General features: G+C 43.7%; 1 protein-coding gene across 8 annotated transcripts in view; it reads right to left on the bottom strand.

Annotated features, from left to right (window-relative positions):
- LOC100022490 (zinc finger protein OZF-like) overlaps window positions 1–16,386 on the bottom strand; it is a 111,921-nt gene extending 95,535 nt beyond the window's left edge. For 4 of the 8 annotated variants that reach the window (XM_056814457.1, XM_056814456.1, XM_056814452.1 and 1 more), the window contains exons 1-5: window positions 10,120–10,235; window positions 9,357–9,433; window positions 7,221–7,347; window positions 4,031–4,123; window positions 2,690–2,824 (exon numbers count right to left, since the gene is read on the bottom strand). In XM_056814457.1, coding sequence (XP_056670435.1) covers window positions 2,690–2,824; window positions 4,031–4,123; window positions 7,221–7,347; window positions 9,357–9,433; window positions 10,120–10,135 — 448 coding nt within the window. In that variant the 5' untranslated portion in view covers window positions 10,136–10,235. Of the gene's footprint in view, window positions 1–2,689; window positions 2,825–4,030; window positions 4,124–7,220; window positions 7,348–9,356; window positions 9,434–10,119; window positions 10,393–15,316 lie in introns of those variants that run through there. The other 4 variants (XM_056814453.1, XM_016429339.2, XM_007485871.3 and 1 more) reach the window with 4 other exon arrangements.
- Between the last annotated feature and the right edge of the window lie 1,918 nt (window positions 16,387–18,304).

Genomic DNA, 18,304 nt, shown 5'->3' with positions numbered 1-18,304 from the left:
ATCAGGAATGTGTTGGGAACTTTTAAAATTACTCCACCCTACTCAGACAGTTCCTGAGGGGAAGATAAAGTTGTAAACTCCGGATTGGACAATGAAAGTCCCCATCTCATACCTTATATTAAAGCTAGACCCTTAAGCTAGGTCTATTTTTAGATCCAATACAAAAGGGTGTTAAGTACCTGTAAAGGTTAAATTAGTACCTAAAAAGATCAAGCAACTTACAAAAGACAAGCTTAACAAAGGGGTTTGAAGTACTCAGAAGATAGAATGTAACCAGAGAAAGTGAAAACCAAAGAAGGTGAAAACTAAGAATGGGCATTCCTGGGGAAAAGTGTCTACTGTGATTGGCTGATGTAAAAATTTAGGGGAGGTGACATAAGAGAAAATTTCTTTAAAAGGAAGGGGTAAGAAGTCAGGAAAAAATTTGATTTGAGTTTGCAATTGAATTCAGTTTGGAGAGTAATTTCAGTTCAGAGTGGAAGAACCCAGCTTGGAGGTGATATTGTGGTGAGTGATAAAGACTGACTCGCTTTCTATTAGGCTCAGGCCTAGGCTCTTTTTCTACTGCTTGGCTCAGCCTGAGCCAGAGCAATTCAAACTAATTCTCTCTCTCTACTTCTCTCTCTCTCTCTCTCTTTCCCTTAATTCCTTCATTGTTTATTAAGCTCTCCATAAATTCCAGCTAACTTGGGTACATATTAATTCACTGTCTTGAAACTATTTTTGCGGTCACAGTTTAAGGCAACCACTCTTTTTATCTGTCACACTTGTATTCCTGGAGCTATGTCATTTATGCCACCTGGGCAAGTCACCTAGGTACATCACCTAATGTAGGCTACATGACTCTGAACTTCATCCAGACATGACACTACATTTGAACCAGATGTAAAAAGAGAAGATAAGAGGGGTGAACAAAGAAGTGCTGTTTTTCACTGTCTCTGGTGTCTAGCCAAGGAAGATGCTGCTGGATATCACACTGGAAGCATCCACATGAGAGCTAGATTAGAGTATCTTTCTACATATTTCTCATCTTTTACCTATCCAAGTAATTCTAACAAACTTTATTAAATTATGAGGACCAGAGTCCTAATTTTACGATAACAAATGCAAAACGCTACAGGCTTTCACTGGCTGACTACCACTACACTAGATTAGCTTTTTCATATCTGGGGTATCTTGGAATAACAACTCATGAAAACTGAAATCACTAGACCAAGATGTTCCATGGATCTGTATTCTTGTAGCAGTCTCTTTGAAAACCCTGATGGCTAGCCATGCACAGTGAGGCCATTATGATACCATTATGGACCACCACCACTGTTCTTCAAAAAAAGACCTTGAATTGCCCCTAATTGCCATGCTAAGCTAGTTTTCTGATCAGAACTCATCCACTGCTCATGGTACTGTTCTTCTATCTAGAAGCTTCTCAAAGGCACTAATGGACAACACTGTTTGGTCATTCACTAGAGTTCCAATGAGAGAATAACCAGTTACCAGTGGAAGAAAGGAGAAGGTTATGTTTGAAGAAATTCTATACTTAAAAACGTTGTTTTAGAGCTAAACATTTTTTTAAAGCCCTTTACCTTCTGACTTAAAATCAATATTAAGTATCAGTTCCAAGACAGAAGAGCATTAAGGGCCAGGCAAATGGGGTTACATGAATTGTCCAGGGTCCCACAGTTAAGAAGGGTCGAACATCAGAGATTAACACAGAACCAGCTATTTCTAGGTCAGCCTCTTGATCCACTGAGCCACCTAGCTGCTTATTCATTAACACTTTTAAAAAAGGAAAAATATTATGCACAAGTAACCTTCATGTAAATTTATCATTCAATACATAACTTGTAATGAGCCAATAGAAAAATGTACCTTTAAATATATTAACAATCAATTCATTTTGTTGATTGGTTGGGGAGCTAAAAACAAAGAATGAATTTCCATCCCTCAGGAAAAGAAGTTCAACAATTCACCTCCTATTTTTTCTCTCATATATGTATGAGCACACTCAGTTTTCTACTTAAAAATGAGAATACAGATAGTGATTCAGTGGACAGAACACCAAGCAAGGTCAGGAAGACCTGAGTTCTAATCCCACCTCAGAACCTGCCCAGTACTGTGACCCTGGACAAGTCAGCTTCTGCTTCTTCATCTGTAAAATGAACATCATAATAACCCCAACCTCCTCAGGTTCATATGATGATCAAATGCCTGACACAGAGTAGGTGCTGAGTAAAAGACAGCTATTAGTTTTTTCATTATTATTCTTATTTTGACCATTCACTCCTTAATTCTCACTCTTACTTAAACTGTTAATGTCGTCATGCTTCCATTCCCTTATTTCCTGTTGAACTAAATGGATTTTCATTCCAAAACACTGTCTTTTCCCAAGATCAGCTAAGAGTGTGATTCATGACCTGCTGCTGCTTCTCAAACCATTTTTATGTTTTTTATCTAGATTCTGAGTTTCCAGAAAGCATGGCCTGCCTCTTCCCTTCTCTTTGTATGTAGATTATTGAGGGGACTTGGATCCCCACCACCCTTCTATCCTCAGGATCAGAACATAGAAGATGCTTAATCAATGCTACTGACTGATTGCCTAGACCCAGGACTGATCCCATCAAAACCATTAATCTACAAGGAGGGGTAGAAAAGTTAATGCTGATGGAGCAGCTGCTTTTCAACAACTCACCTATACAAGCAGCTGTCCCAGCTTCTCCCTCTTGATTCTGAACATCTTCTCTCTTCAACAGGAAGAGCAAATCTAGTTTGGAAACGGGAATCTCTGCAACATGGAGAGAATGAAGAGCTGAGTTGAAAGAGCTGTCTGAAAATTCAAAAGTTAAAAAATAAAATTTTTATGCATTTCTTCTGTTTTCAGAACACCTCAGTTTCTCATAATATTCCAATCTTTTTTCCCTATCAGACAATAATTCCTCATCAAAAAAAAAATTTTTTTTTTTAATGAAAAAGAGGAAGATAAAAAAATTTGGCAAAATCAATCAGTATGTCAAAAAATCTGGCATCATATGCAAAGTTCCAGAACTCTCAGTCTGCAGGCTACAAATGATCAGGCAAGAAGAAATGGAAAATCAGGCAGGTAAGGAAACATAGAGGGACTGTGTTGTAATACAAGGCAAGAGCGATCAAAATTCCACGTACACAAAGGCTAGCCATCCAAAGCTCTGTCATAATCTGGACAATACACATTTTGACAATTAAAAAATTCCAAACAAAATAAATACAAACTAAAACAATTAATCCACATGTAGCATTAAAGGCTATCCTGCTGGTCAGCAATGCCTTCTGGTTCTGGATTTCTGTGCATTTCAAAAGCAGGTTTAAAAAGATCTTTTCTTTCTTTCCATTTACTTTCTCCTTAGCAGTCTGAGCCCCAGGCTCCACACCCAGTTCTCCTGCTTCAACCAAAATGAGAGGGAAAACCTCTCATAGCAAATGTGTCCAGTCAAGTCCTGGCTACACTTTCTTTTTCTTATAAAATTTAAACTTTTTTTTTTGGTCATTTCAAACATTATTCATTAATAATAAAATTCATTAATAATAAAAGACATAAAAGACAGCTATTAGTTTTTTCATTATTATTCTTATTTTGACCATTCACTCCCTAATTCTATTCTTACTTAAACTGTTAATGTCGTCATGCTTCCATTTCCTTATTTCCTGTTGAACTAAATGGATTTTCATTCCAAAACACTGTCTTTTCCCAAGATCAGCCAAGAGTGTGGTTCATGACCTGCTGCTGCTTCTCAAACCATTTTTATGTTTTTTATCTAGATTCTGAGCTTCTAGACAGTATGGCCTGGCTCTTCCCTTCTCTTTGTATTAAGTAGATTATTGAGGGGACTTGGATCCCCACCACCCTTCTATCCTCAGGATAAGACCATAGGAAATGCTTAAATCAGTGCTACTGACTGATTGCCTAGACCCAGGACTGATCCCATCAAGACCATTAAACTACAAGGAAGGGTAGAAAATTTAATGCTGATGGAGCAGCTGCTTTTCAACAACTCACCTATACAAGCAGCTGTCCCAGCTTCTCCCTCTAGATTCTGTACATCTTCCCTCTTCAACAGGAAGAGCAAATCTAGTTTGGAAACAGGAATCCCTGCAACACGGAGAGAATGAAGAGCTGAGTTCAAAGAGCTATCTGAGAATTCAAAAGTTAAAAATAAAATTTTTATGCATTTCTTCTGTTTTCAGAACACCTCAGTTTCTCATAATATTCCAATCTTTTTCCCCTATCAGACAATAATTCCTCATCAAAAAAAAAAAAGAAATTTTAATGAAAAAGGGGAAGATAAAAAAATTTGGCAAAATCAATCAGTATGTCAAAAAATCTGGCATCATATGCAAAGTTCCAGAACTCTCAGTCTGCAGGCTACAAATGATCAGGCAAGAAGAAATGGAAAATCAGGCAGGTAAGGAAACATAGAGGGACTGTGTTGTAATACAAGGCAAGAGCGATCAAAATTCCACGAACACAAAGGCTAGCCATCCAAAGCTCTGTCATAATCTGGACAATACACATTTTCTAACAATTAAAAAATTCCAAACAAAATAAATACAAACTAAAACAATTAATCCACATGTAGCATTAAAGGCTATCCTGCTGGTCAGCAATGCCTTCTGGTTCTGGATTTCTGTGCATTTCAAAAGCAGGTTTAAAAAGATCTTTTCTTTCTTTCCATTTACTTTCTCCTTAGCAGTCTGAGCCCCAGGCTCCACACCCAGTTCTCCTGCTTCAACCTGAAAACCTTATAATTTCTTAGACTTATGAATGTTGGAAATTTCCCCATTGGGAAATTTCATACTTGAAAAAATCTCCTACTGATAGTAAGAACTCTATTGGAATATGAAACTACTTGGCATGGGAGGATCCTTCTCCTCCCTACTTAAGACTACTTTAGGACAGAAACCTTTTGCTAAACAATGGAAAGGGCTTTGACCTATGCTTAAGCATAGAACAGGAAGTTCTTTGAGTCATGATTGATTTTAGAATTGATACAATAGAGATACTTGGAATGACAGAACCAGGCCTTGGAAACTACAATCTCTAACCTACTCAGAGTAACAGGATTTAGGAAGGGCTGCAGCAAAGATCAAGATTTAATTATTTGAGAATATGACCTTCAACAGACATGTGCAAAGAGGATGGTCCTCTGGGAGATACTGGGTTAAGCTAGAGCCATAAGGTTTGGCAGCTCTTTCTCTATTGACCTCAGGGCCCTTCCTATCCTTCCTCAATGAGTTCAGTGCCTGCCTGGCTCAGTCTTTCTCTCCTGCCCACCTAAGATCACACAAACAAGGTCAGAGCCTTAACCTTGCCGTCATCCACAAATGCACCACTTCCCTGCTTGGGAACCCTGACATCCCCTTTTCCCTCTGGGATCTACATCTGTCCTTGCCGTGACCTCCATTCCCCCATGCCTCAGTTCACTCCTAGGCCATCCTCCCTACAATAACTCACTCTCTATACTTCCCCATGTTGATCCCAGGGAACAGTCTGACTTTCCATCATCCTCTTCTCTCCAGCCCATTGACTCCTTATGCTGGAGCTGATCTCATGCTGCCAAGCTTCAGCCTTGGTTACTCTCCCCTCCAGTGCCCTCACTCCTACTACCCTGCAGCTGAACAAAGCTGAAGCTATCCCAGCTATTACCCCCCCCCCCCCCCCCGGCTCTAAAACCCCCTCAGTGAATCACTATCCCACTCACCACAGGATATTATACACATTCTTTTCTGCCTGAGCTCAGAACATCGCTAAACAAACTAGGCTGGTCCCTCAGAGCTCCCCCTCTTCTCTTCTCAAATCACTCAGATTTATTCTAACATCTCTCCCTTCACCTCTGTCTCATATAATGAGGGGGCCATTCTCCTGAACAAGGCTGATTGCTCCATGTGCACAAGAGATTCCTTTACGTCCTCAGTTCTGCAGCAGAGTGTCCACTTCACTCATTCCCTCTTTGCTTCTCCACTCTCTACATTGCCACACCTCCCCTATTTGTGAAGACCCACCAGTCGCTGCTGCCTGCTGTCCCCTCCCTCTCTTCTTCTGTGGCTTACTTCCCTGAGGAGCCCACCCAGAACAGATACCTCCAACTCCTTCCCTCTCACTCTCTCCTTATCCCACTACAGACTGGATTCAAAACTCATCATTCAATGAGATGTGCTCTCTCTAAACTCAATGATGATGACTCAATGGCCAATGGCTTTTTTAAAACATCTTCTTTGACCTCAACAGCCTTTAAAATCAATCTGTCCATCACCCTCTCTTCCTGCCCTTTCTCTTCTCTAAGTGCCTCTCTACTCAGGGACACTCCTCTATCCTGATTCTCCTCTTACCAAGATGATGACTCCTTCTCCCTAACCAGAGGTTCCAGAGAAGAGTAAGCACATCAGAGGAAAGGAGCCATAGGAGCTCAATTCATACAAAGCAACAACCTCTTGCTCAGAAACACATAACAGAAACATTTTACCTACTGGTCATAAAAGATTTGGGATTGTTGGAAAAGAATTTCTCTCTCCATTATGTTTTCTTTTATTTAAATGGCATAACTCAGTGATCTGAAGATCGAACACCACTGAGTAATTCAGGTATACACAAGACCTCAGAGAAAGGAAGTTAAGGAACCAACAAGATAGGAAATTTATTGCATAGGCATTGCCCCCCTAGGTGACCCCAGCAAATTAAGAAATTATGTTTGGTTCCTGAGATGTGATGTGTGAGAGCTAATGAGTGGAGAAAGCTTATAAATGGAAGACCAAGAGGTCTTTGGCGTCTCCTTGCTGGAGCTTGGAACCTGAGGGACTCTTGCCATTGCTTAGCTTCAACACATCATGTTCACCAAACAGGGTAGAAACCTAAGTAACTTTCTACCTCTTTCCTAACTTTCCCTCTCTTTAATACTACGACGACTACTACTACTACTACTACTACTACTACTACTACTACTACTACTACTACTACTACTACTACTACTACTACTACTACTACTACTGTGTTTTAATTAAATTATAAAGCTAATATAGCAGTTTCATAATGTAATTTTAATTATTATAGAATTCTCCCCATAGGATGTGTGGCCTTAAATATTCTTATCTAATGAGACCACATTTATTTAGACTTTTCTTAGCCTACAGCAAATGAGCTTGTAAAAATTCCAATATTCTGACACTGATTCACAGGGGCTGGTTCTGCTTACCTATGGAGATCAGGTTCTCATAGTTCTCCAACATCACATTCCTGTGCAGGGCCCTCTGGGCAGGATCCAGGTGTCTCCACTCTTCCCAGGTGAATTCCACAGCCACATCCTTGAATGTCAAAGTTTCCTGAATGGAACACATTCCTACTTAATCAGGACAAGTCCTCTAAAAATATTTCTTCCTTATCCACATGCTCTCTGCCTCACTTAATACTGAACTCAGGAGCCAGTGTATAAGCTTCCTGAGTTTTTTCCCAACAAGGAACCCCAAAAATATCATGTCATTTCAGTCTGTATAGAAAAGCCAAAGATCCATTTTGTAAGACATGTTTTTTAGCAGTATAGCGTCAAAAAGACTGTGTTCCATCCTCATCTATCCTTCCATCATAAGAGGTTTAAAGGAAAAGTGGGTTTAAGTGTTTAAACCTAAGACCAAGATATGATCTAGGCATGTTTTGTATTTACTATAGAGCTAATAAATTCAACATTCCTCTTCAGGTTTTGTGACTACATTGTGATAAATTAATTATTGTCAAAATATATAAGAATAACTGCTATAATGTAGACTCCTGGGACTTAAGGAATCCGTAGAGAGGGCAACTGATCAGAAAAGATTGTTTGAGGGTATGGAAATTTGTTTCTGGATTACTGGTGAGCAGAATTTCTCTGAGTTGAAATGAGTGAGACTTGTCTTTTAAGGAAAAAGAAGGCTTCTGGGATTTAATGGTGACAAAGTACACAAAGGACAGAGAATGTCCTGGGATGGTTACAGAGGCATATTCTGAGCTCACCTAGGAATGCACCTTTTCTGACCATAATACTACTTTCCATCTATGGTACTTCACCAGCAATAACAAACTCTGACTCCCACTGAATCCCCTTATGAAGATACAGTTCCTTGAGGAAGATTCCTCATGTGCAGTAGAAGAAGTAGGGAATAAAGGAGGTCAGAATAAGCTCCCTCTGGGGGCCAGGGGTAAACTCTTGCCCAAGTCAGCATAACTGCTCCAGCAGCTAAGCAGAGAGTCCCTGTATTGTCAACCCCTCAGCTAGATGCAACTGCCAAATCTCGACATCCTATTGTTCAACATTTCATGTTAGCCCCCATACTATAAAAGGTGTTCCCCTAGCCAAGCCAGTGCGGCTCCTTCTTTGGGGCAGCCCTAACGTGTTACATTTCTTAAAGGTGATCCTTTGCTTACTTGCATTGTCTCTGTTTCTCCATTCCTGGGGGATTTTCTCAGACCCTACGTCCCAAATGGGAATCTGAGAACTAAGCATGAAATTTCATCATGGCAACTCCATACAGCATCAAAGGATAATTGCTATTTCTCCAGCATTTTTTTTCTCCTTGTTCTCATCCCCCTTTCATTTTTTTTTAAACCCTTACCTTCCGTTTTGGAGTCTCCAAGGCAGAAGAGAGGAAAGGGCTAGGCAATGGGGGTTAAGTAACTTGCCCAGGGTCACACAGCTGGGAAATGTCTGAGGACAGATTTGAACCTAGGACCTCCCGTATCTAGGTCTGACTCTCAGTCCACTGAGCCACCCAGCTGCCCCCTCATCTCCATTTCATTTTAAAAAATTGTTTAATAATTCTTCATTTAACATTTATCAAATGGAATGATGACTTCTCTCTATATGAAAATGCCAATTTCTAGTATGTTGCCTTTTTTAAAACTATATAAGTTCAACATGCCACTTTCACAGCTGTCTGATACATCCTGCTATTGATACTTCTTCACTTTTTTTCTGTTAATTTTAACAAATTTCCCACAACTCCATTCTGTTTTTTTTGTTTTTGTTTTTGTTTTTTAAATTTAAACCCTTACCTTCCATCTTGGAATCAATACTGTGTATTAGTTCCAAGGCAGAAGAGGAGGTACCGGCGAGGCATTGGGGATTAAGTGACTTGCCCAGGGTCACACGGCTGGGAAGTGTCTGAGGCGACATTTGAACCTAAGACCTCCCACCTCTAGGCCTGCTTCTCCATTCACTGTGCTACTCAATCTACTGAGGCTTGGGTCCCAAAATGAATTTGAGTGAGCACAATTTTAGTGAAGATAGGAAAGAAATGTTAGGAAAGAGAGGCAAAGGAAGGAGACAGGACAAAGGAGAAAGAGAGTAAGAGGAACTTACCTGAAACCTGGCAGCCAGGACTCCAGAAGTCCCTCCTTCCTTCGCCTCTATGTTGCTGACTTCGGGAAGAGCCATATCTGGAGAAACAGAACTGGATAAGTCCTAGGCTAGGCCAATCTTGCTTTGTGGCACCTAGACAAATACCTCACTAGCACCCTCAGGCCCCAAGCCCATCTGCATTGTCAATGCTCCTGGACAGATCACTCCTCTACCAAATCCTCTAACCCAGGCTCATCTCACAATTCCTGCTGGAGAAAGCCATGACCATGTGTTTTGTCTGTGGTTCATTGGCCCTCACCACTGCCCCTAATAACCCTTTCTTTCACCTTTACTGGCACCTGCTCCAGCTAAGGACCTTGGAATGCCCCCATTTTCAATTAGGTCTATGTGTGGGTGAGTGAAAAAGGCTGGCTCCATTCCCTGGCTTTCCTGGAGGGAGGTACTAGCCTCGGGAGGGGCCCTTAACCTGGGAGGAGGCCTCTGAGCTAAAATCTCTGTTAATTGACATTCAGGCCCTCCAGTTGGGGCTTCTGGAGCCTTGCCACAGTAAAGTCAGGGTTTAAGCAATAGGAAAGCTCATTAATTTAATTTCTTACTCTACCCTCTTTTTCATTTCTCTACCTTCACTTTCCCTCTATTTTATGAATGAATTGCTAAAATTCATTGTGAATTGATTTTTTTTTTAATTTTTAAGCCTTTTATTTTTAGCCCTTACGTTCTGGCCATTACACTCCCCAGAGGGAAGGGATAAAAGTTCTCTCACACTGGGATGATTCCATTCCCCCACTGATGCTCCTGGAATTCTAAACCATCTCCTGGTGTGTCAGCTCCATGTCTCCCATTCTTGCCCATCCTTTTTGTTTTCTCATTGCTCTGAATTCACTCACGTCCTTTCTGCCAAGCTGGGAGAAGGACTGGCTTCAATACTGCCCTGGAGCTGGATGAAAAGTTACAGAGTAGGGATACTCTCCTGGGTTGGACTCCCTTCCTTGAGGGGAAATCCGAGACCACCTTCTCCTTCCACTAAAGCTGAGGCCTGTAAAGAGAGAACAATGTTACTTTGGGATCTGGGGACCAGATTCTTATTCCCAGCTGGGAACTCACCCTCTCTCTGAGACTCTGCTAGGAGCCACTGAGGCCAGTTAAAGGATGGAGATAGCAAGAGGGACCTGAAATCACAGTCACAGTATTGGAAATCATAAGCTGGACGTGCAACTAGGCAGGTCAGGAATTTCATTCATTGAAGAAACAAACTCACATCTCACACTGGGAAGGAAACAATGATTTGTGACTTTAAGGCAAGAATTAACAATGTCAACACAATTTCAATACCCCTACTCAATTTAATCAGTAATTACTCATTTCGGTGCAATTTAATGGGAATCAGTGATTACAATTAGAGAGTTAAGCTAAATAGGAGGAAATTTGAGGTCCTTTTCTTAGTTAATACTGTAGGAATAAGAGTTATGGAAGTTAGTAGTAATGAACCCACAAAGGACTTGGTGGTACTTTTCAGGTATCAAAAGATTTTATTAATTGTATTGGATCTATTAAAGAGATTCATACTGTAGTAGTTAGTTCTGTATTTGGGATTTATCTCAGCTTGTGAAGCTCTATTAATACAAAACCAATTCCCAAGTGTAAGGATAATTTTAGGGTTGTGACCTAAAGTAAATTAATTTGGTCATCAAGGAATATTCCAAATAAAATACCCAAGTGAGTTTGGAAATTTATGGTGATTTAATCAATATAGAGGGAAGAAATTAAGCAGAAGAGAGAGGGAAAGGTATAGGATTTCTCCCTCCTGGCCTGTGCCAGGGGAGTTCAAATTCCTCCACCACAAGGACTTTGACGATTAAAGGTTTTCTCTAAGAGGACAGTGTTTGGAAGGTAAAGGAAAAAGCAATCAGCCTAAAATCCAAGAGAGCTCAGAGAAGAGCCTCACCTGAACTAGGTTACTAGGTTTCCTCCAGTATGGTATCAAGGAAAACTCGCCAATAAGCCGGACAATAGCTGCCACCACTCCAAGATTCCAAGCCTCTCAGCAAGCTGCCGGCAGCCACCTCTCTGCTGCAAAAGAATCTGGAGAGAGGAAGTGATGCCAAATATACAAACAGTTTTACATCACTTTCCTTGGTCTCACTTGTACCAATGGTAGCTTAAGCTTGACTTAGGACAGCTCAAGGGTCCGTCAACTGTTTCTGAATTGTCATGTGCTAGCACATGTCTAGCAAAGGCCGTCCTCCTAGACACTTAATCCTTAAGTATGGGTGTAGACATTCCTCATTTTGTGAGAATAAGTAGGGTGGAGTAATCTAATGTTCACACAAGTCTGTGATGTTCAAAATTAGCTCCTGTGAGAACATAGTGCACAGAAAGTAAAACATCCTGGAACTATCCAATATAATGGACTTTCCTACTAGTAGCAGTACAACAAGCCAGGCCCTTCTGGGAAGGACTTCTGGGAAAGAATGCTATACGCATTGTCAGAAAGAACTGTGAGAGTAGAAATGCAAAAGCAAAATGGATAACATCACTTATCACATGGATATATGTATGCATCGTTTGGGGTTTTGGCTTTTAAAAAATCACTCTATAGCAAAAATGAATAATATAGAAATAGGTATCAAGTGATAACATTTGTACAATCCAGTTTGCTTGTTCGCTCTGGGAGAGGGGAAGGAAGAGGGGACATGGAGATGATGATTCATATAAACATAAAAAAAATTTAAAATTTTTAAAAAAGAAATTATTTCCTGTGCCTTAGCAACAGTTCTCACACCCCTGAATCATTAGCTCCATTACCAAGTGACCCTTGAATTTAAAACTACATGATCCTAAGGGTCGCCATCACTGAGGTCTTGGATCCTATCATATTGTTGACCAAAGCCATGCTAAGATGGCCAGATGGATGGCCGACGACTTAAGACCTTGCTGACAGGGTCTCCTGACCTGGGGAAGGTCTCAGGACAGGATATGATTGATGACCTGTGAAAAGACCAGTGGACTTAAAATGGCTCTGGATGATGTTAGAGTCCCTTAGTCTATCACAGGAGCTCCCCCAATTCTGCAGAGACCAGTCATGGAACTATATCACCCCATTCTATTTTTGGTACCCTTCCAAGTGCTACAAACCCTCTGAGACCCTGAGGAGAGGGTCCTGGACTGTGAGCCAGGTCTTGCACCCAGTTGATTAGTGACCACCAGATTCCCTAATGAATTCATTGATTATGCCTGGGGCTCTGACATGATGACTTTTGTGATAGATAGGATATATTGGGACCAAAAGCAATTTCTAGAATGTGGAGCATATGGGGGTTCTTTTTCATGGCACCTGCCTTGGCACACAAAGTAGAGGAGACAAAGGTGAAACCAGTGTATCTGAAGTTTACTTACAAAGGTAGCCCAACAGGAGAGGCAGGGGCAGCTCTCATCAGACCCCAACAAGGCCTGGGCTCTCCAAGGAGAAACAACCCCAGGACACATAAATTATTACTGCTGGGCAGATGGGGCAGCAGGATGTGCAAAGTCAGGGGGTGCCCACATTCTTATTGGGGCATGAGGGGCTCCCAGAAAAGGTGGTGGGAAAAACAGGTGAGCAGCAGAGGCCAAGAAAACACCTTCTACCCAAGAGGCCTTCTAGATCATCCTGTCACATACCTGAGACTTCACCCTTACACACGCGTGCACAAATGGCACCCCAAGGTACTCTACAGCATGCAATATGGACTAACTCATATGAAACCCACCAACCAATTAATCCATGAACGAAAAAAAAAGCATTTCTTGGTCACCTACTCCACGCCAGACCCCATGCTGGGCACAGCAGAGCAAAGACAAAAGACTAGGAAGGAGCTCAGGGGGCAGGAGGGAGACAAGATGTGCCACAGGTCTGTGCCAAACAGATTTAAGGCAATAGTAGGGATGAAACACTTCTGCTGGGCATTGAAAGACTCTAAGGATCCTGGAGGCAGGTGGGCAGAGAGAGCATGCCAGGCACAGGGCACAGCCAGAGGAAATGCACAGAGACTGCAGCAGCTGAAGGGCAAAATCTGGGCATTCTGTACCTGGAGAGGATTTTTGGTTCCTGGAGGGAGCAGGGCACCAGTGGACATTCTGGAGTGGGAGACTGCCATAAAGCCCTTGGCTGGTTGTGTGCCTCAGAGGTGGTAAAGTCTTGGGACAAGGAGGCCCATCAGGGTCCTGAAGCACAGGAGTGAGGGGTCAGGTGTGTGGGGAAAGGAGGGGACAGAAATGAGACCGATGGTGGATACAGAAGGCAAGACCTGCCCAGTGCATGGAGATGAAGGGGAAAGAGACTGAGGCACCACCCAGCATTCCAAAGCTTCCCACCTGGCTGTCTGAGGTTCACAAGAGGATTTTTTATAAAGAGTTTCTGAGATTGAGAGGCAAAGGGGTCCTCTGAGGTGTCCAGAGGCAGCCACTGATTTTACAGATTAGGAAACTGAGTCCCAGGATGTGAATCCACAACCTCCACCTCCAGAGTCAGGGCTCCATGGAGTGGCACAGGATGGAGGTGAGCAGAGCAAAAGGTGGAACAATCATACTGGAGGGCCCAAAGACAGACTGAGATTTACCCTGAGGGACTGAAAAGATGGAGGAAGGAGATGACAGGTCCCAGCCACAGAGTGGGCAGTACGGGATGATGATCCAGCACAGGAGGCTGAGAAGGGGCAGGTGGACATAAAACCACACAAGGAGAGACAGTGGTCAAGGGTGCCTTGTGGGTGATAGTACCAATATGGCAGACCAGTCATTGGGAAGGGCTGGGAAAAGTGCCACAATAGGTGATAACAAGAGAGGGAAGAGAGAGTGGGAGGGAGAGAGAGAGAGAGAGAGAGACAGAGAGACAGAGTGACAGACAGAGAGACAGAGACAGAAACAGAAAGAATGAGAGAGAGAGAGAGAGAGAGAGAGAGAGAGAGAGAAAGAGAGAGACAGAGAGAGAGAGAGAGAGAGAGAGAGAGAGAGAGAGAGAGAGAGAGAGGAAGCGAGGAAGGAAAGAAGGGGGGAGGGAGAGAGGGGGGAAGAAGGAGGGAGAGGAAGGAAGGCCATGTGGGATGCAGGAGGCAGTGAAAAGAGAGGACAGTCTGGTATTCTATCACTGTGACCATCATTGGACAGAGGGAGGCAGGCAGGGCTGGTGGAGGCTTGGACTGACCTGAAAGGTCTGGGCATGTGTGAGGGCACCAGGAGTTGGGGAAGGTGGAAGCTCTGAGATGGGGCACAAGTGTGGGCAGGGTGGCAGGGGAGACAGAGGGAAGGAGAACACGCACTCCTGCACAGGGAACTGAGTGCAGGGTCAGGAGTTAGGGAGATCCGAGTTCAAATCCAGCTGAGATATTTACTGGCTTCTGTGACCCTGGGCAAATTACTTAACGCTATTTGCCTTAGTTTCCCCTTTAGCTGGAGAAAGAAATGGCCGGCTGCTCCATTATCTTTCCAAGAAAACCCTAAACAGGGTCATGAAGAGTGAGAAGAGACAGAAAAACCACTGAACAAGAGAAAGCTCCACTTCCCAGGGCTATGGAGGAAGCACTTACTACCGTGCCCGGCACACAGAAGGGAAAGAGGCGGCTGGAAGGAAGTGAGAGGGTCTTGGGTGGGGAGAGGTCACGCTGCCACACTACCAGGGGAGGGAGAGGTCACGGGACAGGCAGGTCCCTCGTCGGGTCTTCAGGGGAGCCTGGAGGGGGTTCCGTAGAGCCAGGACAGACAAAGGTTCCGGGAGGAAAGAAGAGGGTGGGGGGAGGAGCGGGAGGAAACAGTACTTCCTGGGAAGAAGAGGGGAGGTCTGCCCCTCGTGGAAGGGCGGGCACAACACCCTTGGCACGCCTCTGCACCCCCGGAGGTCCCCCCCCAACTCACAGAACCCAGCCCACACCCACCCACGTGTTTCCCTTTGCTCTACCCTCCCCAACCCGCCTTCCCAGACTCACCCCGGAATCTATAGTGAAGAGGGGGAGGGGGAAGACAACTGGGTTGTGCGTGCGCACTACGATCTTCACCCCACGACTGACACGCCGGTGGGCATTCCTGCCCTCCCTCTCCCACGGACTCTACAAACTTCCGTAGAATGGAGGAGGCAGAGCCCAGAGCTGGAATACGCATGTGCACTCCTCCCGGAATCTCGCTCATGGGACTCTGCGAGCTGCCGTAATAGGGCAGGGCCACAGTTGCCTAGAAGGACAGCCAGATGACGCACTCCCATAATGCACCGGCCCTGTGAACGGTCTTCAGCGGGCATTCTGGGATACATAGTCTGAGTCGCGCCTTCATTTCCCCGCCCACCCTCACTCCGCTTCAAACACCGCGGTACCTTTCCCCTCCGCTCCTCCTCTTCCTTCTTGGCAGGGGAACGAAGGCTTTGTCCTGTCCCAATTATCTCTAGCTTAGATTCTCTGACTTTGATTAAGAAGGTTAAGGAGGGATGTAACTCTGACTGGCCAAATCAAGGTCCTGTCCGGCCTCAGGCCTCAATTTCCTCCTCTGTAAAAAGGGCAGGTTCGGCTGGTGACCACAAGCATCCCTGAGCCTTCAAGCTGGTGCTCTGTTTTCTGGCCTGAGAGTCTGAACTGGAAGGATGGCGTTACAGCCACCGAGACCCTTAGATTGTTGCACCGGACCCGTGTCCGGCCCCTCTTCAGCCCTGCGGGTCTTCACCAGCTCTAACCCCTGTAGACCCGGCTCCTGTCCCATCTCTCTGGGAGAGCGGCAGAGGCCCCCAATATCATGAGCACAAGGGAGTTCCACAGACTCCCACGGAGAACGACCCTTCCCTGCCGGCCCCCTTGGGCCCAGGCATCCGGCCTCACGCCTGTTCTCTGCTTTGACGAAAGATGGACACCACAGACTCTGGACCTGAAGCCCCGAAGACCTACTGTGCTGCAACTGAGGAAGAGTTCGAGGCCAGATTCGAGCCCAAGACCCCTCTCCCCGGCTCCAGGCCTGGAACTCCCCACTAAGCCACCCAGCCGCCCCCCAAAAGATAAATGTTAAAAAAAGAAATAAGAAATGGCCTTCCAAAAAGCAAATTCTTTATAGCTCAGGTCAGTAGAAAAAGGGTGCAGTCATTGGTCACGTGCCCTCAGATAACGCCACAGAAAAGATCTGATGGAAATTGATCCCGAGGAAATGACATCCTGCTTCCAGGAGAACAATCAGCACCAAAGGGCTTAATATCCCGGTAGAGAGGATGGAGAGTGCAGATGGGGTGAAAGGAAAGCCAGGGAGCACCCACGTGCCTGGTAACCTGGACAGAGCACCTCCCGGCTCAGGCTTGGAGCTCAAGGCTGGGCCACCCTGAGCTGACATTGGATAAAGCCTGCCCTGCCTCGGTTCCAGGTTGGCAAGGATCCATGGAATTGGGGTGAAACTCTGCCCATGAGGGCATCATGCAGTGGGGACCTAATGGTGATGAGAAATGACTGATTCTGCCAATTTGTGTCTGTAGATATTCTCACTGCAGAGCTCTTTTTTTAATTGAAATTATTTATTTAATTAATTAATTTAGAATATTTTCCCATGGTTATATGATTCATGTTCTCCCCTTCAGCATAGCGAATGCGCAATTCAGCTGGGTTTTACATGTATCATTGATCACAACCTATTTCCATATTATTGATATTCGCACAAGGGTGATTGTTTAGAGTCTATATCTGTGAATCTTGAAATTTCTCAGACTTGTAAACTTACAAGGAGCAAAGAGGAAAAAACTTACATGGGAGTATTCCCCATTTTAAACAGTGAAGCTGCTTAGATCTAAAATGTGAGAACTCTGCTTAGATCAGAAATGGGAGGACCTCTACTCCACCCATACTTAAGACTGCTTTAGGGGAGAAAACTCCTTGCTGAACAATGAAAAATACTTACACCCATACTTAAGCCATGCCTATTTTTAGAATTAATACAATGGGGTACTAAGTACCTATTAAAGGTCAGGCAGCTTGTAAACTTGCCAGGACAAAAAGGTGAGAAACTTACTCAGAGATTCTAATCTACTCAGCTGTGAATTCAGAATGGGCTGTCCTTTGGAAACCGTCTACAGTGATTGGTAGATTGAAGATCTTAGGGGAGGTGACAAAGGAAAAAACCCCCTATATAAGAAAAAAGATGAGCTCTTGAAAAAAAATTCTTGAAGGACAATCTCTAAGGAGGTCTCTCAAGGGAGGCTGACTCTGGCTGGAACTCCCTCTGGGGAGACTCTGTCCCCCAGAATCCTTGCTTAGACAGTCAAAAGAATCTCTCTCTGGAGAAGGATGGCTGGCTGAATTGGTGTCTATATTCTTGCTTGGACAGATTTTGTGGTGTTTAAGATATAAGGACTGACTTATCTTTTCTCTTAGGGCTTAGGCCTGGGTTGGCCAGGACTGGCCAGGCCGTCTTATCCTTTCTCAGTATTTCCTTTCTCTCTCGCTCTCTCTTTAATTCCTCATTTGTATGAATTAAATTCTCTATAAAACCCAGTTGACTTGGGTATATTCTTAATTGGGAATATTTCCCTGGCGACCACCTTATATTTGATTTGAAACAAGACACTGTAGTGAAAACATATTTTCTGCGGTCACAACTTACTCATCCACTCTTATATCTACAACAATTTATATCTTCCACCATTTTAACTCCCTAAAGTTTATGTCATCCACTCTTTTAAATGCCACACATCCCCAATCATATCCCCATCAAATCATGTGATCAAGCAGTTGTTTTTCTTCTGTGTTTCTGCTCCCACAGTTTTTCCTCTCATTGTGGATAACATTCTCTCTCATAAGCCCCACAGAATTGTCCTGGGTCTCTGCATTGCTGCTAGTATAGAAGTCCATTACATTCGATTGTACCACGGTGTATCAGTCTCTGAGTACAATGTTCTCCTGCTTCTGCTCCTTTAGCTCTGTATCCTTTTCTGGAGGTCTTTCCGGTTCACATGG

Source organism: Monodelphis domestica, chromosome 2, assembly GCF_027887165.1.
Source record: "Monodelphis domestica isolate mMonDom1 chromosome 2, mMonDom1.pri, whole genome shotgun sequence".
NCBI classification, from domain to species: Eukaryota; Metazoa; Chordata; class Mammalia; order Didelphimorphia; family Didelphidae; genus Monodelphis; species Monodelphis domestica.
The sequence above is the reverse complement of the archived record's forward strand: the minus strand, read 5'-3'. Positions and strand labels throughout refer to the sequence as shown.